At 52.4% G+C, this 20192-nt stretch overlaps 1 protein-coding gene across 4 annotated transcripts in view; it reads left to right on the plus strand.

The window, feature by feature from the left end:
- The window catches only part of LOC102453769 (uncharacterized), a 34345-nt gene extending 18332 nt beyond the window's left edge, over nucleotides 1–16013 (plus strand). For 3 of the 4 annotated variants that reach the window (XM_075924835.2, XM_075924839.2, XM_075924858.2), the window contains 6 exons: nucleotides 426–560; nucleotides 1834–1994; nucleotides 6814–6929; nucleotides 10495–10584; nucleotides 12787–12907; nucleotides 15111–16013. In XM_075924835.2, coding sequence (XP_075780950.2) covers nucleotides 426–560; nucleotides 1834–1994; nucleotides 6814–6929; nucleotides 10495–10584; nucleotides 12787–12907; nucleotides 15111–15362 — 875 coding nt within the window. In that variant the 3' untranslated portion in view covers nucleotides 15363–16013. The remainder of the gene's footprint in view (nucleotides 1–425; nucleotides 561–1833; nucleotides 1995–6813; nucleotides 6930–10494; nucleotides 10585–12786; nucleotides 12908–15110) is intronic. The other variant, XM_075924847.2, reaches the window with a different exon arrangement.
- The last annotated feature ends 4179 nt before the right edge of the window (nucleotides 16014–20192 follow it).

Here is a 20192-nt window from a genome sequence, read left to right on the forward strand (position 1 = left end):
CTCTCTAGGCTGGGGGGGAGCATGAGGGCAAAGGCTTCATGTGCTCCCCCACCCCCATGCCAATCAGGGTCTTTGGGAGGGGGAGCAGGAAGTATCCTGGCCCCTCCCCTTCTGGGCGGCCTGAGGCCACTTAAAAAATTAGTGAAGTGGCCCCCCGTCTAAAATAATTGCCCACCCCTGCTCTAGAACAAGGAGTGAACAGCTGCAGTCTAATATTGTCTGACTAGTAATCACCTAACAGTAAAAGATGATTGGTTTCCAGTCTGATACCATCCCTGCATGGGGAGTGTGGCTTGGTGGGGGGATCTTATCCCTGACAGAGCTAGGACTGAATCCTGTCCACTGATTCCTTTCTTATCCAGTCAGTTTTCATGCCTCATTAGTGCCTCTTTCAAAAGAGAGCCTATACTGCTAACTTTCCACAGGAGATCCACCGCCAGTGGCTAAGCTGGCTGTAGCATCAAGTGACAAGAGAGAGCAGAGGGACAACTCAAAAGCTCCATCTGAGATAATTAGTCAGAGGCAGATGCAGTCCCTTGCCAAGAGCACACAAACGGAAGGTAAGTCGCACGGATAAGGCACAGTCGCTGGGTGGGAGAAGGCTGTGTGCTGGTGCTAACTGCATCTGTTTGTAATTGTATGGGCCTGGGGCTCTATTCATGACTCAGCTGCTGACTCTCTGTGTGCTCTGCCTCATTTGCCTGACCTGTAAAATGGGATTGATGATGCTGGCCTAGCTTTATAAGTGCCAGGTCATAAGTTCTTCAGGCAGGCAGTGTGGGTCTGGACAGCTCCTAGCACGTTATCAGCAGCACCTGACTGCAAATGGTAGGCTGCCGCTCTGTGTTGGGAGACTGTTTTACATGCTGACGTGCTGCAAAGATGTTTATGTGCCTGCAGCAGGTGCCATGCAAAATGCCCCAAATTGCTTACAGACAAAACAAGTCAGCCGCGAGAGGCCTTGGGTGACAGGATTTTTGGATGCCACTAGAACAGACAGCAGGTCTTTGCATGACTGCCTGGTCCAGGCCAGGCTCTCAGGAGGGCTGTGATGACACCCAGCAGCACAAACTGTGTCACACAGTCTGGATGCTGAAGTCAGGGGGAACCACAGAGTCTGCCTGTGTCCAGCTACCTCAGTGAAGAGTCCCCTTCGTACTGTTCCCAGCCCAGTTCTGTCTCTTCTCTGTGGCTGGACATACTGCACAAGGTGAGTGCCAGCATGCATTGCATAGGTTAGTCTTGCTAGAAGGGAGTGCTGAGGAGGGATTTGAACCAAGTTCGTTACTGCTGGGGCACGAGGGCAGGGAGTTCACATGGAAGATGAAGGAAGAGCAAAGGGGCTGGAGAAGCTGCAGGCTCGATTCAAATGATGGTGCAAAAAGAAGCAGGAAGCAACCTGCCATCACCAGCTAGAGAGTGGTTTTGCCTCTGGGGTGAGAGGCCTGTGTTTGTACGGCTGACGGGCCGGAAGTGCGCTATGTAGCTAGAGACATGAGCAGTATGCAGCAGGTGGGCAGTGTGATTTCACATACTGTGGCCAGCCAGTGGGCATGTGGTCTCAGGCACCCCGTGCCCACAGGCAGTAGCGGATAGATTGTGGTGATGCCAAAGGAAACGTGGAGTGACCAGCCTGGTCCTGGTGGAATGGGAGGCTGGCTGAGCTCCCAGCTCTGTGAAAGCCGATTCCTGAGCCAGCCAGCTGTTGCTCAGGGGACGCTGCTGCCTTTTCCGCGTTTCTTTTTCCAAAGAGAAAGAGAGCTGAAAGGCTGGAGCCCAGACTGCATTGGCGGCAGCGTCTGACTAACATTCCTTTGTTGCTCTTTTGTCTAGAGCCCTCTGCAGACCAGACCCAGCCTCCCTGCTTCCCCGATGGCGGAGGGAACAAGAACAGCTCTGGGCTTGAGAAGAGGAACTCTCCCCCTCCACTGGGAGGAGCAGGAAGGAAATGGGCTGAGGGGTGTGAAGTGGCGCGTGAAGAGGAACTGAAAGAGGTAATGGTCCCTCTGTACCCGCTTGCATGGAGGCCTGGGGTAGCGTCACGTGGCAGTTCCCAGTTCAGTACAGCACGGGGCACTGCTGAGTCCTATTTCGATTTGTATGTCTGAGGCCACCTCCCTGTGCCATGCTGTGCCTAGCCACTATCTGTCTTACTGCCAGACTGGCCAGGGCTGCCTAGCTATATGCGTCTATCCATAATGCAGTACACAGACTAGCTGCAGGGATCTATAGACTTGGCCCGTGCTAGTGTAATTGGTTTTGAAACGGTACCTTAAAATGCCTCTTGAGGCACTGCTCCTCACAGCCAGCTAGCCTGGAGAGCTGTGGTGTGTAGAGTTCAGTGGTTCTCACATTGGTCTCCTGCAACAGCAGCTAAACATCTCTGAGGCGTCAAGTGGCCTTGTAGCCCAGTTGGTGAACACTTAACTCGTCCAAAAAGCCTCGGGAGACTCTTCTCTCAAGCCTGAAAGCACGTCTGCGTCCTGTGCAGCTGCTTCATGGCCTCTGCAAGTGGCCTGAGGGAATTGTCTAGGAACCTCGTGTGTTCTGTGTGTGGCTCTTCTGCTTTTGTGCTTCCATCCCTGTAATGGAAGCAGTGGGCGGCTGGAGTGACAAGTGTGACGGAAAGCAGAGCAGGGCATGTTTGGTGTAAACTTGGCTGTGATCACAAGCCAGTCCTCAGAAGGAGAGTCCCCTGCTGCAGAAGGATCTGGAGGGGTAAGTGCTGTGCAGGCCTCATGCTGTGAGGGAGGAGCCAGTGTGTGTTGTTTACAAGCCAATAGAGGATTTTTTTATTTTCTCCCCAAAAGCTAGTGCTAGAAACCCTAGCTAAGCACTGAACGTCTTCTGCTCTTTGTAGCCTCACTGGTAACCCAGCAAACAACTGGGAGGTGGGCGGGAATCCATCTCCCTATTGCTCTCATTTGGCTAAGGTACATCGAGGGAGCTCTTCATCTCTCACAGTCGGGCATTTTTTCCAGGGGCTAGAGAAGAGTGCAGTGCGGATTATTATTTCATGGTGTTGTTCTTTATTGCCTGGTTTACAGTAAAGCCCAGGGGCTCAGGTCAGTTCGGCTGGGTGCTGTACCAAGAACTTTCAGTGGAAGGTACTTTTCTGAGTGCGACCACCCTTCGGTGCCATTAAGCAGCCCGGGACTTGTCCTGTCCCCACAGAAGTTCCTCTCTAGCCCTAATACGAAAGTGCTTCCCTGTGAGAAAATGTGGGAGCCTCCAGAGAGGGGCTGTGATCCTTGTGTCATTTGTTCTGCTTACTTCGGTTCACTTGCTCTGCCCAAATTGAAGTGTTGCTCGCAGCCCAGGACCTCTGGTGTGCTAAAGGAACAGAAGTTAGAGTTTGGCTTTCGTTTCTGAAGGGGATTTTGAAGAGCTTTGCATTCCGGAAGTGTCTGCTTAGTTAATAAAGTTCCCCTTAGGAAGAGGATTAACCACTTGATTACCTTCTACGTGTGTCTGAGGTTGGCCTGGAAACCCTGGCGGATTCTCTGCTGTAGCTAAGATCTCCTTTCTGTCTAAAAGCTGTATGTTTCATGGGATCGCAGCACCGTTTTCTCCCAGCTCACTTGAAGTCACTTGACTTCTGAAAACTCCAGTATTTTGTGTGTCTGGAACACTTTCAGCTGAGAGGACTCCTAGAGCAGGGGGCTCCAGCCTTTTAAAGCATGAAATCACTTTTTGAATTTAAGTGCAATCCAGGATCTGCCTCAAACCCAAACAACCTTGCCCCGCCCCACTCACTCCTTTCTTCTTCCCTCCCTCTCTCCCTCACCCTCACTGACTTTTATCAGGCTGGGGGCAGAGGGCTGGGCTGCAGGGGAGGGTGATGCGGACGCTGACCTTGGGCTAAAGGTTTTGGAGTGTGGGAGGGGTTCTTAGCTAAGCCTGGGGCACGGAGCTGAAGTGCAGAAGGGTGCAGGCTCTAGGAGGGAGATTGGGTGCGGGAGGGACTCAGGGCTAGGGCAAGGGTTTGGGGTGCAGGAGGGGTTCATGACTGGGGCCGGGGTTCGGAATGCAAGCTCCAGCTGGGCATCGCTTACCACAGGTGGCTTCTGGGTAATAGGGCTCAGGAAGGCTCTCCCCTGCTCTGGGCCTGCACCACTGCCAAAAGCAGCCAGCAAACTCCTCCATCCCCCCACCCCCGCTCTGTGGAGATGGGATACAGGGTGGGGGGAAGGGCACCCTGACATCAGCCCCCTCCATCCTTCCCCTGCCCTGCACAGCAAGCAGGAGGCTCCCAGGGGTGGGGGGCAGCTCCAAGGCAGAGGGCAGGAGCAGCACAGCAGTGCTGAGACAGGCAGATGAAGTGCCGGCCCTTGAGAGCCGCCTGGCCAAACCAGTCACGATCACCTGTCACAGGCTCCAAGATCGACCAGTAGATCCCCGTCGACTGGCTGGTGCCCCCGGCCTAGAGGGTCTGACCAAGCTGTGATAGTGATTGGCGAGCTCAGGGTAAGTGACGGGTCTGTGTTCGGGGCTTCTGCCCTCTACTCCCCAAAGTCTCATCTGAGCACGTTCAAGGCGATTTGCCCAGTGCGGTCTGTGGGCTCCACACTGGGGCCTCCACGCTGTTCTGCCGTCAAACCCTACCTGTGTACTTCACCGCGTCCCTGACAAACCAGCTATGAGGCAGTACGCTGGATCCCAGCTTTTGTGCCGCCATCCCCCGCCCTCCCACGCACATGCACATGCTAGCGAGCTACCCCAGCCCTGCTCTGCCAAGGCCCCTCGTTCCTGGTGTGGATCTCAGCTCCTCTAGAACTGGTCTCACATTGGAGCAGCCTGATTCCATGCTCAGTTGCTCTGATGATGGGCACTGTAGGTAGGCACTAGGGATGTAATAGTGTAGTCGATTAACCGATAAGCAAAAGCTTATAGGTCAGTGCTATGGAATACCCGCATTACCCCCTTTCCAGTACATTTTTAGCAGGCTGGCCAGCAGCCCGGCACAGTCCTGGCTTGCACTGGGTCCAGGACCTACTCCTGCTGCGGCTGTACATTTAAAGTGTATTAGGAGCCAGGCGGGCAGACAGCCCAGCTCAGTTCTGGCTGACGCTGTGTCTAGGAGCTCAGCCCCTCCCATGGATGGGGTTGCTGCCACCCCACGCTGCTGCCTCTGGTTTTTAAATTGGCTCCCCTTGCGGACCAGTTCCCATCTGGCAGTTTCCCATCTGGGGAAAATGTGCTGGAGGGAAAAGAGAGCAATTCACATGTCATCATCTGACATCATGCGCCGGCATCCACACTGTCCGTTATAGGGGAACTTCAGGCCTATTTTGTCTAATTCTGTAGAGTACCATGTACAGCAGTGGTCACCAGCCAGTCGATCGGGATCTACCGGGAGATCTTGGAGTCTCTGAGTGGGGATCCTGACTGCTTTGGCCAGGAAGCTCTCAAGTGCAGGCACTTCAGCTGCCCTCCCGCCACTGTCCTGCTGCTCCTGCCCTCTGCCTTGGAGCTGCCCCTCCCCCCCGGGAGCCTTCTGTGGGAGGGAGAAGGGGGAGCTGATGTCAAGGTGTCCCTCCTCTCTCCCCCCCTTTGTACCCTATCTCCACACAGAGAGAAGGGGGTGGAGGGAGCTTAGCGATGGAAATCTGTCAATTGCTCACACGGTGCGTGTCTGTCATTCTCTCTTCCCCCCCCCCCTTCCCTCCTCTCCCGACCCAACACATACGTGTGGGGTTGTTAGTTCTTTTACGGCTTGCAACGTGGGTTAGTTTGGGGGTTGACTGGTCCGTGCATTTCATCATTTTCCTTGCTCTCTTACGCCTAAATTCTTTGAGCAGTGAGTTCTCAGGTGCCGAACCTGCCCTGGCTGGAGTCATTATCCCCGTGGTGATGGCTTCTCCTGGAAGTGGCTGGCGTGTCCCTGCAGCCCCTGAGAGAGGCAGAGCAGGGGGTCTCCACATGACCGCCCCTGCAGCTCCCAGTGATCAGTAATCGGGAACCGTGCCTGAAGATGAGGGGCAGCACATGGCACCATGGAGCCATTGCTGTACATGCCAGCTGTTTTCAGGAGTGGTGTAGGGCCAGGGCAGGAGTATCTCCATCTCTGGAGATATTTAAGAGCAGATTAGATAGACATCTCTCAGAGATGGTCTAGACTGTGCTGGGTCCTGCCGTGAGGGCAGGGGACTGGACTCGATGACCTCTCGAGGTCCCTTCCAGTTCCAGTGTTCTATGATTCTAAGTCTGCCTTAACCCCTCTGCTCCACCACCCGGAAGTCGTCTCATTTAAACGGTGCCCAGACAGAGCCTGCTTCCTGAACCCCTTGTCCTAGCCCCAGACATGAATCCCTCTGCACCCAAAGTCCTTCCCAGAGCTTGCACCTTGCAAACCCACCTGGACCCCAATCCCCCACCCTGGGCTAAGACCAGAGCCCCTCCCACATTCTAAACCCCTTGGCCCAAGACCAGAGCCTGCACTCCAATCCCCTAGGCCAGCCTGGTGCAAGTGAGTGAGGATGGAGTGAGCAGGGCGAGGCGTCAGAGAAGGGGTGGAGCAGGGGTGGGAAGGAAGTGGGGCAAGGGTGTTTGGGTTTGAGGTAGATCTTACATTGCACATGCATTGAAAAAATGATCTTGTGGTTAAAAAGGTTGGAGACCACAGATGTACAGCATGAGTGTCTTATTCAACAAGAGCAAACTAATGAGTTTATCTGAGAAAAGCCATCCAAAACCACAGGAATCTAAAGTACACTTTCTTTCCAGAAACTGTGTTCAAAGCAGTCCTTAGGGTTTGGATCAAGTGAAATCGTTACACATTTTATGGATACTCTTGGCTCTTCTCTTTGACAGCTCGGTTGGATTAACTATGGATTCACTTCGGAGCCAGTGTATAGAAAGCTTGAATGTCCCATGGAGGAAGGGGCGAAAGTGGGGACTGTCAAAGATGTTAGTTATAAAGATGACCAGTAAGTGAAATGCTTGTTTCTCTTCTTCCTGCTAGGAAAGGTCTCTAACCCATTGTTTCCCTCTCACGTGGTCTTGTTCTCCATTCCCCTCTCCTCAGGGCACTTTGATGCCTAAATACTGGGAGCTAGACATCTAACAGCCAGTTCTAGACTGGGATGAATGTTGGTGACTGCAGCAACATCCCTTGCTATGTGATTTTCTTATCTCCCCGAACTAATCAAGGTAGTCACTGAGGCAGAGTGTGTAGTGAAACCAAGCCCCGTTCCCTCACAGGAGAGAGGAGCACAGTGTTGTGGATGGTGCACAGCTTAAGCCCTGACTATGGGTATGTCTACACTACCACCCTAGTTCGAACTAGGGTGGTTAATGTAGGCAACCGGAGTTGCAAATGAAGCCCGGGATTTGAATTTGAATTTGAATTCCGAACTACCGGTACACCTAGGAAGCCTAATCCGAACTGCCTAGTCCGTGCCACGTGTAGCCGCGGGCACGGAGTCCGAACCAGCGGGGATTTAAAAATGACGGCGCCCGGCAAGATGCAAATGAAGCCCGGGAAATTCAAATCCCGGGCTTCATTTGCAACTCCGGTTGCCTACATTAACCACCCTAGTTCGAACTAGGGTGGTAGTGTAGACATACCCTAAATGTCGTGTTACACCCCTAGATGACTTCCTGGAATTGCATCCAAACCTTGGTCCCGCAGGCTCTTGGCTTGCAAGGGCTGGATGAAATGTAGGTGCTGTCTCGGGCTTTGGGCCTCTAGGTATCACTACAGGTCTTACCCCCCTTTTGGCAGGGTGGGTCCCTGGGCCCTGAGGTTGGCACTGCCCTCCCCAAACTCCCCAGTAGCAGCGGCTTGCTCCCAGAGTTCCACCGTGGCTGAGGTTTGTGGCTTCTCTGTCAAGGGACCACGTGGAGTCTGAGGCCTGGGCTACACTACAGTTAGGTCAGAGTAAGGCAGCTTGCACCAACCAAGCTTTGTAAGTGTCTACACAGTAACATTGGTCCTGCCAATGTAAGTCGCCCACCACCACGCTGACCTAATCATGCCACCTCTGTGTGAGACATAGCACCTAGGACAACGTAGTTAGCTCGCCACAGTGTCCGTGGAGGCATTGCCTGTCAGCACCCCGCAATGTGCCACTTACCTGGGTGCAAACGCTCCCAGTGAGGACGTGCACCACCAACAGGAGTGCAGAGTGTGCTGATTTGGCCGTAGCGGTAGGTCAGCCAAACTGAAGTTGATTTAATTTTGCAGTGTAGACATGCCTTAAGCAAGTAACACACAGGCACTGCAAAGGAGTTGCAAAACACACCCCACTTTGCATTTCATTAGAGTGTTCAAGAGAAATATGGATCCATGAGAAACAACAGATACCTGCATGCAAGAACCTGCCTCAGTTTCTTCACTCTTCCTGAGCCCTTAGGGCTTTACACAGTGTCTTTCAAGGAATCCCAGATTCTTCTGCACTCCCCTCCTGTTGCCCATTCTTCTGCTTCTGGGCTCCCTCTGCCACGCCCTGTCTTAAAACAGGGGTTTGGTCATGAACCGCAGTGAGCCCCAGCTGTGTTAAGTTTACCTCCCTGCACCCCTGGATTCAGAATGCGTGGATCTGGTAAGTCATTAGCAAATCAATACTCCTTTCAAGGCGCCTCCATTGTCCTGCTGTGGCAAAAACAAGGAGTTGTCTTATGACACCTTAAAGACGCAGATTTCAAAAGCTGATGCCCAAATGGATACAGACTACACATGTACCCTTCTGATACCTGCTAGGACAAGTTCTTTCACTGTTGATGGTCTTTAAAATGTGTCCCATTAAAGGAGATGCCCGCTCCTCTGCCTTTTAACGTGAGCTCTGATGCAGCAAATAGCCCCATAATAGAAAATCCAACTGGAATTCATAAGTGCGCACAGACAGATGCCCGGGATGTTCCTGTCACAGCTTGTCTGTCAAACTGGCTAGAATTTCTTGCAGTAATGGTTATTAACCCTGTGGTCCAGCCAAACCCTAACTTGGATTACCATGGTTTTCCTACTTAGGGATATGTCCACAATAGACATGGGACAGGGGTTCTGTATCGGCACTTACAATACTCCTTACAGTATGGGTCAGCAACCCACATCAGAGTAATGTGCTAGTGGGCCACGAACCGCTTCCTGCAGCTCCCATCGGCCAGGATCAGTGAACCAGGGCCACTGGAAGCTGCAGAGGGCTGTGCCCACGGACAGCGAACAAATAAAATGTCTCCTGGCCCGCCATCAGCTTACTCTGACGGGTTGCCTGCCAAAGATTGCCGAGTGCTGCAATACAGCAATGGGAGGGGATTTTTCCTCCCTCGTAGTAGATCCACCTTCCCAGAGGCGGTAGCTAGATGGATGGAAGAATTCTGCCAACCTAGCAGTGTCTGTAGCATGGCGTAGGTTGGCTTAATTACACCACACAGGATGTGCTGTTTTTCACAGCCTGAAAATGTGGGTAAGCTGACCAAACTCTGTAGGGTAGAGCAGCCCTCTAATTTCACCCTGGAAAGTTTTTACTTTCCATTTCCTGCTCTAACCAGTTGCTGTTCTCTGTTAAAGAGCTGCCCTGGTGAGCACAGCACTGTCTAAGAAAGGGGTGGCCAGAAATTTGACCTCCAGCACCTTTCATGTCTCATCCAATTGGCAATAATCCTTCCCTTTGTATTTTTCAACTAAGGCCAGTATTGCCAAACTTAGACCCCCTCCAGCGTGCAGAAAGGTGACGAAAAGTGGGGTTCTCCTCTGAAAAGCAATAATGTGTTACCCTGCAGGGCTGCTGCTTTTGTGGAGTGAGGGGTGTCATTGCACTGTTCGGTGGTGCTTTTTACTCTCGCTAGGTCCGCAGTGCCTCCACGCCAAGGAAGAGTAAGCTGTGCTTTCCTTCTTGGTGGCGAGCAGCAGAACGGTTTGCTAAGTTCCAGGAAGTCACAACTATACGAGCAGCCAGATGGCACAGATGTCAGTGGGAGCATAACTGGGCCCGCAGAGCTGTGGGTAGTGGGGACACACGAGATGGAAAGAGCCCAGCTTGACACTCTGATATCAGGGGACTTTGCACAGCTGTAAGTTGCAGGGAGGGTGTGGGCGGGAAACATCTTTACTTGCAAGCTGAATGCACTTGTTGAGTCACTGAGGGACAATGAACATGAAATGTTTTCCCCAGCTCACTTTCAGAGAATCACCATTTAAGTAGATGTTTGTTACTGCTGCTCTGAAAAACCGTTTGGCCCAAAAATCCTCTGCACTGGCCTTGCTAATGCACTTCTCTGTTGTGCCATTAAAAGGCGCCCTCACCTCCGCTAACAGCATTGTCTGCAGCCGTCTTTATAGGGCCTGTACAGAGCTTCTGCTGTTTCAAATCAATGGAATTTCCCACCAGTCCACCCAAAGCGAATGCGCCAAGTTGTTTGCAGGGAATGGTGGCCTTGGAGCCTCTGGGCTACCTATTCTGACAGCTCTGAGTGTCGGAAGTCGTCCTGCTGTTCCTGGGAAAGCCAGCTGCATGCTGTGGGTGTTCACTGTCTCCATGCTGGCTCTTTCAGCTGCGTGTACTGCTTTGACTATGGAAACAGACGTTATTACCAGCCTAAGAAAGATCCCGAGAGAGCCTACATGATGAAGTTAGCCAAAAGGTAACCAGCATTTGCTGTCCCATGGTCCCCGCCTGCAGCGATCTCACATGATTTATTTTGTTGTCCAAAATGAATGAAAAAGGTTAACTGGCTCTGAAAACTGCCCTTCTTTGGTCTGATGAAAGCCGTAGCCATGCGAGGGTGTGTTCATCTACAGCCCCTTCCCACCGACCTCAGCTCTACCTGGAAATGTAGGGAAATGGGGATGAGACACAGGAGGTTGTTCGGCTGAGCCGTGTCCAGCTCTTGGTGCAGCCCGTGAAGGAAGATGTGGACAAGTTAGAGTCCAGAGGAGGGCAACAAAAATGATCAAAGATTTGGCACACTGGTCCTATGAGGAAAGCTTAAAAATTGGGCATGTTTAGTCTGGAGACAAGGTGCTGAGGGGGGTCCCAAGAGCAGCCTCCAGCTGTGCTGAGGGCTGGTATAAAGTGGATGGGGATCAGCAGAAGGCAGGAGCAGAAGTAATGGGTGTAATCTGCAGCCAGGCCGGTTTACGTCAGAGATGAGGAAATCTCTCTGAGTCTCAGGGTAGCTAAGCTCTGGAATAGCTTCCAAGGGAGATGTGGAATCTCCGGCACTGGAGGGTTTTAAGAACCAGCTAGACAAGCACCTGGCACGGTTCCATGATTCTGCTTCAATGCAGGAGGCTTCCCCGGGTCCCTTCCAGCCCGACATTTCTCGGCTGTTGCAGAGATCACTGCTAGGACAAGAGCAGTAACCCCAGTGCGAGCTAGCTCAGTACAGCACGACTGCAGTCCAGCCTCTCTCTCAGACGACCGAACGTGAGGCCATGTGTAATGGGGTCTCCAACCTGAGCGCACATTGGTAGCCATTGAGCTTCCGGCAAAGGGCAGCAACGCTGGCTCCCTGGAGCAGAAAGTCTTCATGATCAGTGCCCTGAGCTAGCAGCCTCCACGGCCTCTTCTTCCTTTTTTGGATGTAAAGGAACTAATCGGTTTGCACCAGCGAAGGTGAATCTCTCAGTCGCTGGTTGAATGACAGAGAAATCCTGCTCTGGCCATTGCTGTCGGAGAACAACTAATGAACAGAAGGGTTGAACTGGAGCTGTAGTTAACTGCTTAAATGTTACAGTAAACTAAACGTTGAACAGGTTAACCAATGCAGTGGGGTGGGCAGGCTGGAGCGCCCCCAACATTTAGTGGGACCCGTTAGAGTGGAGCAGCCCTTGCCTCAGGGGAGGGGGGGTGCTGCTCCTCCCCCTCCAGTTAATCATAACCGGGAAGCCATTAATGTGCCTACTTTGAGCAAGGGAGGGCTGTGAAAACATCACGCTGTGTAGCTAAGATTTCTACCACCGCTGCAAACAACAGCGTCTCGTACGAGGGGTCTCATATGTGAAGCCTATCAGCGAGCTATCCAGACAGACAGAGCTGTTTCATTAGGGAGCACTTCTCTGTGGTAGGGCTTCCTCGAGACTACGGCTTTGCCCTGTGAGCTACTAGAATGGCACCATCTGTGCGATGCATGAATCAGCACTCTGTGCGGTCATATGAGAGACTCCAGGTGTGTCTGCATACCCCCGTCGCAGCACTGTGGCATGGGCAGCACCGTCACTTTGTCGCCAGGGCAGAGCTCCTGGCGATTAAAACCCCCCACCCCGAACCAGCGCCGTCTCTCCTGGCGCTTTTCAGCATGGAAACTTTTCTTGTGCGGAGTGTTTCACACCCCTGACTGACTGACATAGCACTGAAAGTGACAGAGTAGACAAAGCCTTACCTAGATCGGAGCGCTGGCTTCTCGCTGCCTGGGTTGGCAGGGCACTGTGCTGTGGAGGCCCAGGGAGAAGCAATCCCTGCATGCCTTGCGGCGCAGGTCACAGCACTGCCGCGTGGGCACTACAGACGTACCCTAAATAACCTGCTCGCGTTTAGCTGGAGGGGAGAGGCTGGGAGCTGGCTTTGTGGTGTAAAGGGGCATGTGGCTAGTAGCTAGAGGAGGGGTTGGGAATCAGACTCCAGGCTCTGTCCACTGACTTGGTTTGGGCCTTTGGGCAGCTCTTGCTGCTGCCTAGCAGGGTGTGGGAGGGGGTGCTCAGGGCTCCTGACCGCAGCTTGGACTTTTGGGGACCTAAAGTTAGATCCTGAAATAAGCAGCCGGACTTTATCCAGAGACGTTGGTCCTGGCGTGTCACTTGGCCTGGCCTGCCTGTGCGAGAACCTGTTTCCTCTCGTTTGGCAGCTCGGAGAAGGTGATTGAGCAAAACCTGAGGGAATTCTTTGGCCTGCTGAGGATCTTGGTGAACGTGGTCCTCATTTTCCTTCTAGAGCTGGTGCGCTTCCTCAGCACCTCAGTGTTCCAGGTGAGTCGGGCCCTTTGCAGAGCGACATGGGGGAATGCCCTTTGCGTGGCACCCCAGTGGCTCGGAGCGTGGTGGTAGCAGTGGAACGATCCCCCTCCACGCAGGGTATTGCCCGACACTGATTTACCCATGCGTCCTTTGTTACATCCAGAGCCCCAGCAGTGGTCACACAGTTGCCCTGAACATGCCTAACTAGCAAGCAGGAACAAACCATTGACAGGCATTTGAGCAGGATACTTACAGACGGGCTGAGCCCAGGGCTGCCTGGACCCTGATGGTCAGCCTGGTATTTGCAATGCACCCGTTAGAGTGACCTTTGCTATCCTCTTTAACCAACCAGTGAGGTCGTTGCCTAGGACTGGGCCTTTGCTAAGGCCACAGGAAGGGACTGCGTAGAGATCCAGTTATTTACTGCGCCTGGAATCCAGGGGCAGTGACTTCAGCTCAGTACTTCTCAAACGTTTTTCCTGGTGACTCGTTTTCCATAGCAAGCCTCTTACGAATGACCCCCCTTTTTATATATTTAACACCTTGTAAATGCCGGAAGCAACGTGGGGTTTGGGGTGGAGGCTGACAGCTCACGAACCCCATGTAATAACCTTGTAGACTTGCTTGGGGAGGAAGGGGGGAATTGCTCAGGGGTCCAGGCAATTTAAAAGGGTTCAGGAGCCAACGCCCCTGGCAGCGCAGCAGGGCTAAAGCAGCCTTCCTGCTAGGGATGTGAACAACTAGTTGACTATCCTATAGACAAGTGCTTATCAGATAGCTGAGAGGATAGTCGACTAGTCGCTCCCCCGATCCCTGCTGCCTGCATCAGATAGCGGCAGCAAGGCGGGGGGAATAGCAAGAACATACTTGAAAGCGGCAGCGTCGCCTGGGGCCAGACTCCGGGCTCCACACAGTGCTGCCGTTTTGAAACGCCACATGCAGCCCGGGGCCAGGTGGGGTGTCCCCAGGCTCCCCACGGCGCTTCAAAGCAGCAGCACTGCAGGGAGCCCGGGGGAAGCGGGGGAGTCCCCAGCTGATCCTGGGCTCCACGTGTCCTGATGCCCGGCTCCCCACGGCGTTTCAAAGTGGCAGCACCGCACGGAGCCCGAGTCACTGGGGGAGTCCCCAGCTAACTCCAGGCTCCACGCAACGCTTTCACCTTTGAAGTGTAGCAGCAGCCCTGGGGCTGTTGCTACAATTCAAAGGTGGAAGCGCCCTATCGACTAATCAAATAGTTGATGCCAAAATGCATCGACTATTCGATTAGTTAATTACTCGATTTTTAACACCCCTACTTCCTGCCCGCCTTTGCCTTTGGGGGGGCAAGGAGGGCCTCCAAGAGCTGCCCCTGCCCTGAACGCCAGCTCTGCAGCTCTTATTGGCTGGGAGCTGTGGGGGCGCACGGAGACCCCCTGACCCCTGCCTAGAAGCAGCTGCCGGAGGGGTGTGCCAGTTGCTTTTGGGAGTCACTTGAGGTAAACACTGCCCCCTGACCTGTACCTGCACCTCAGCCCAGCGTCTGTACCCAAATTCCCTCCCAGAGCTTGCACCCCACAACCCCTCCAGATCCCACACCCCAGCTCCCTCCCAGGCCCTGCATCCCTCAACCCCTCTATGCCCCAGCCTGGTGAAGGTGAGCGAGTGATGGAGGTGGGGGCAGAGTGAGTAGGGGATGGGGCCTCAGAGAAGGGCGGGCATGGGCCTTTGGGTTTGCATGATTAGCCATAGGGCAGGCATGTGGGTGAGTGGGGGCCCAGTGGCCTTCAGGGTGCACAGCTTACTTCCCTGTATAGAACAGAGGCTAAGCCCTGGCCAGCCCCTTTTGGGGGCGATCTGGTTTGAGGGGCTGAGCCCAGGCTTGTGGTGGGAAGCTAGTTCTCATCTCCCCCCTCAGACAGGCAGCCCCTCCTCTAGAATACCTGTGGCAGTGTCCGCTGGGCTGTGCCACTGGATTGCTCTGTTTTCTGTGATCCGGAGAAATGGAGATTTCTCTACTGCTCCCCCGCCACCACCTCCTTTGGCTACTTTCCCCCTTCTCAGCACCCAGATCTCCCTCTCCCCTCTGAGCTTGGATCCCAGAGACCATAGCCCCAGAGGCTGCTCTGTTTGCAGGGCCATGTGCGTGGACTGCCCTGCACAGATTCCTCATTAAGCCAGGATCCACTACTGTCTCGTGAATGTGGTCAGCTAACCAGCCTTCATCTTCTCCCTCCAGGGCCTGGTGGTCGGCCTGCTGACCACAGTAGGAGACCACGCTCTGAAGCCCTTCTTGGTGGCTGTGTTTAACAGCATCCTGCAGCCCCTGCTACTGTTCCTGTTGAACGTCCTTTGCAGCGTCCGGAACCTGGCTTACCCCCTCCTCGACATCCTGAAAGGCATTTGTTTGCAGCTCGCCGTGGTGCTGCGAGCCTGCAGATTAGTGGAGGTCAACATGCAGCCCGAGCGGCCAGTAGCTCAAAAGGTGTAGGCAGAAGACCGAAATCACTGTACCAGGCAATGAGATGCTCCTCCATGTCTTAAATGCCTCCTTTTCCAGGTGCACTGTCCTGCCGGCAGCTAGCTAGCAGCCGGAGCCCGCTGCAGCGGCGTGGAGCAGAATGCAGCCCTCTTTGTCACAGCAAAATGGACATGGTCTGCAGACCCTACGTGGCTAAGCACTCGGTGTGTCCACTGCAGCCACGCAGGGCACCATGGCAAGCCGGACCTGTAGCCAAGGCTGGCCACGTGCTGGCTACATTAGGCAAAGAGCTGTGCTTGTGTGCTGGGGACCCCGGCCCAGCTCCCCGCAACGGGGTTTGCATGAGCTGAAGGGTGGATTGACAGTAGGACCAGGACGGCAGAGAGATGTTGGTGTGCGGGCTGCTCTGGAAGTGGCCTGCTAGGCCACCCGCAGAGCAAGGAGGGGAGAGAGGACAGAAGTGAATCTTGTTGCAGCTGGAGAAATCCTTCCTCCCACTGCTCCGTCAGAGCTGTGTGCCGGCCAGGGGAGGCGAGCGCCCAACAGGAAAAAAGAACCCGGCGGGCTGGCTCTTCCGAAGGCGCTGGACGGGAAGTTTAGCTGTGCCTGCCTGCAACTTGTATGACTGCCCTGTAAAATAAATTCTACCCGGTGCCTGGAGGCGCTTCTGTTGCTCTTCGGCCTTTCACTGGGCCGTGGATCGTCTCTGGCGTGCAGCCCAGGTGTAGGAGTCAGGGGGCCCATAGTCTGGTCACAGCTACTCTGGCCGGTGGGGAAGCAGCGGCTTGCTGGCGGGAGAAGCTGCGGGGGAGCAGGCTGCAGAGAAGCCACCTTTCTCCCTTGCCAGTGGCAGGAAGCGGGAGGGCATCTCCCTGAGGAGAGGAGTTGTCAGTCTTTCCCAGCCCTCTGCTGCCTGTACCCCCCCCCCACCAGTTGTGTAGCGAGCTGTGGATTGGTAACCGTCATCACTCCCAGCGGGGAGACCAGGCGGCGTGAAGGTCAGCCAGGCCCACACTTGCCAGCGCAAGCCCCCTGGCTCCAGCACCTCCTGGCTCTGACCTCAGTCTCCATCCTATGCCCCCCCACAGTGAGCCCACTCGGATGGGCCCTCAGGAAGCCTCACTGCCCCTCCAAAGGAGCCAGACACTCTCCTGCGGCGACTCCCAGCCAGCCTGTGCCAGAAGGCATATTGCTGGGAGCACAGAGAAACTGAGGCACTCGCTGTATTCATGCCCAACGCTGACGAAGCCCCCACTTTGTCACAACTCCTGTATCTGTTGTAGGGGTTGATCACCATCCGAGGGGCTCTGCCTTCGGATCATGTGGGAAACATGCCAATTCCAAATCCCTTCCCCCACTCCCAAACGGGAGCTGGTTATCATAGGACTGGAAGGGACCTCGAGAGGTCATTGAGTCCAGCCCCCCCCGCCCTCAAGGCAGGACCAAGCTCCGTCTACACCATCCCTGACAGATGTCTATCTAACCTGTTCTTAAATATCTCCAGAGAGGTAGCAGGTTTAAAACAAACAAAAGGAAGTTTTTCTTCATGCAGCGCACAGTCAACCTGTGGAACTCCTTGCTATAGGATGTGGTGAGGACTAGGACTTTAACAGGGTTCAAAAAAAGAGCTAGATAGATTCATGGAGGGTAGGTCCATCAATGGCTATTAGCCAAGATGGGTAGGAATGGTGCCCCTAGCCTGTGTTTGTCTGGAAACAGATGACAGGAGAGGGATCACATGATGATTACCTGTTGTCTCCCTCCCTCTGGGGCACCTGGCATTGGCCACTGTCAGCAGACAGGCCACTGGGCAAGATGGACTTATGGTCTGATGCACTATGGTCAGTCTTATGTTCTTAATCAGTCAGAGGAAGCTTTTATGGACTGGATCGGTCAGTGATCTGGCCTGGCTACTCCCATGTCCCCAGTGTACTTAGTAGCCAGCTCTCCTCACTCCGCTGATTTGTCTCTTCGCACTGGAGAGACAGAGATTTCCTCTGCAAAGCCAACGCTGCCAATGGGGCTGGGGATCTGAATTAATTGTCGCCCCTGCGGGGCCTGGAGTGCCTGGAGGAAAAGAAAAAAAATGTAAAAACTTTGCTCTACCTAGGAGTAACACCTGCAGCTGACTCCCGCTGCACTGGAAGTGGCGTCCGCTCACCAGCTCACCCGCACTCAATTCCAAGTCCATGTGGCAGTCTGCCTTGGCGTACAAAGCAACCTGCCCTCCAGCCCCTTTTTCTAATTTGTTTTTCCTGCACAGTCCTGACTTCTGTGTTGCTGGACTTGTTGCAGGAAAGGCAAAGAGGGGGGTGACACGCTGCCCTGATGTAGCAAGTGGAAGTAGTTCTTCTTCTTCGAGTGCTGCACTCTAGGTGCTGGGCTTGCCCCAGTGCCGCAGGACGGAGATTTTTGTAGCAGTAGTCTGGCCAGACCACACATGCGCGGGGAGCATCTCACGGCTTTCGCGCCCTTTCGCACTGCTCGGTCCGGTCTGAGCCAGTTCCTCTAACCGCGTCAGGCTGCAGACGGAACAATGCTCTTCTCCCTGGTTCTTTTCAGATGTGAGGAATTCAGGCTTGTTAATTGTTAAAACTTGGTCTCTCTACTTACCTTTTCCCCCAATCAAGTTCATCTGTTACTGTTTAAAAAAAATGCTGTTTTTCCTTCACAAGTTTACAACTTTTCTCCCGCCTCCTTGTAACAGCTTTTTAGCTCCTTGAAAACTGTCATTTATGCCCCCTTCAGACTTCTCTTTTCTAAACTAAAGAAGTTCGTTTCCTTCAGCCTTCCCTCATAGCTCAAGTTTTCTAGATCTGTAATCATTTTTGTTGCTCTTCTCTGGACCTTCTCCACTTTCTCCACATTTTTCCTGAAATGTGATGCCCAGAATGAGACACAAGACTCCGACTGAGGCCTAATCATGGAGTAGAGCGGAAGAAGACTTCTCGTGTCTTGATCACAACACTCCTGTTAATGCAACCCAGAATGATGTTTGCTTTTTTTGCAACAGCATCACACTGTTGACTTATATTTAGCTTGTGGTCCACAATGACCCCTAGATCCCTTTCTGCAGGACTCCTTCCTAGACAGTCACTTCCGATTCTATATGTGTGACACAGATTGTTCCATCCTAAGTGGAGCACTTTGCATTTGTCCTTATTAAACGTCATCCTATTTACCTCAGACCATTTTTCCAGTTTTTCCAAATCATTTTGAATTATGACCTTATCCTCCAAAGCAGTTGCAACCCCTCCCAGCTTCATATCATCTGCAAACGTAATAAGCGTACTTTCTATGCCAATATCTAAATCGTTGATGAAGATATTGAAGAGAGACGGACCCCGTGGAACCCCACTTGTTATGTCCTTCCAGCAGGATTATGAACCATTAATAACTACTCTCTGAGAACGGTTATCCAGCCAGTTATGCACCCTCCTTATAGTAGCCCCATCTAAGTTGTATTTGCTGAGTTTATTGATAAGAAGATCATGTGAGACCATATCAAAGTCTTACTAAAGTCTAGATATACCATGTCCACTGCTTCTTCCTTATCCACAAGACTCATTATCCTATCAAGAAAGCTATCAGATTGGTTTGACATGATTTGTTCTTTACAAATCCATGCTGGCTGTTCCCTATCCCCTTATTAATTCCAGGTGTTTGCAGATGATTTCCTTAATTACTTGCTCCATTATCTTCCCTGGCACAGAAGTTAAACTAACTGGTCTGTAGTTTCCTGGGTTGTTCTTATTTCCCTTTTTATAGATGGGCACTAGATTTGCCTTTTTCCAGTGTTTTGGAATCTTTCCTGTTTTCCATGATTTTTCAAAGATGATAGTTAAAGGCTCAGATACCTCCTCTATCCGTTCCTTGAGTATTTTACGATGCATTTCATCAGGCCCTGGTGACTTGCAGACATCTAACTTTTCTAACTGATTTTTAATTTGTTCTTTTTAAATTTTATTTTCTGAACCTACCTCATTCCCATTAGTATTCACTATGTTAGGCATCTCTTCATCATCAGACTTTTTGGTGAGGACCAAAACGAAGTCGTTAAGCTCCTCTGCCATTTCCAAGTTTCCTGTTACTGTTTCTCCCTCCTCGCTGAGCAATGGGCCTACCCTCTCCTTGGTCGTCTTGTTGCTTCTAATATATTTATAGAAAGTCTTCTTGTTTCCCTTTATGTCTGTAGCTAGTTTGAGCTCATTTTGTGCCTTTGCCTTTATATTCTTGCCTCTGCATATCTGTATTGTTTACCTATATTCATCCTTTGTAATTTGTCCTAGTTTCCACTTTTTATATGACCCCTTTTTTATTTTTAGATCCTGCAAGATCTCCTGGTTGAGCTAAGGCAGTCTTTTGCCATACTTTCTATCTTTCCTATGCAGCAGAATAGCTTGTTATTGGGCCCTTAATAATGTCCCTTTGTATTCTGAGTGATTTGTTTCAAAATGTCTTTGCAATTCAGCTGGTACTAAAGAACTATTAGATAATATTTTGTTGCATAGTACACACGGGGCATCTGGATCATCTTTATTTCCATTGCTTGTGAATCCAAATGACAAATAGTCCTCAGCATACCTGCGTTTCCTCTTCCTTGGCTGTAATTCTTCATAATTAGCTTGAACTGCCTCGGTATCTTCCTTGCTGGTTTCAGTAACAACAGGAGTGTTTGAAGTACTTGCTTTTTTCTTTAAAGTTCCTACTTTTAGCCAATGATCCATGGGGAATTTGGGTATAAATTCTGTGTGTAGATACTATTAACTTGTCGCACTGTTAAATTCACCCACGTGATCCATGCTCCCTGACAGCGAGTACAGGGATTTCTGCTGTTAT

Source organism: Pelodiscus sinensis, chromosome 1 (assembly GCF_052426305.1).
Source record: "Pelodiscus sinensis isolate ZL-2025 chromosome 1, ASM5242630v1, whole genome shotgun sequence".
NCBI classification, from domain to species: domain Eukaryota; kingdom Metazoa; phylum Chordata; order Testudines; family Trionychidae; genus Pelodiscus; species Pelodiscus sinensis.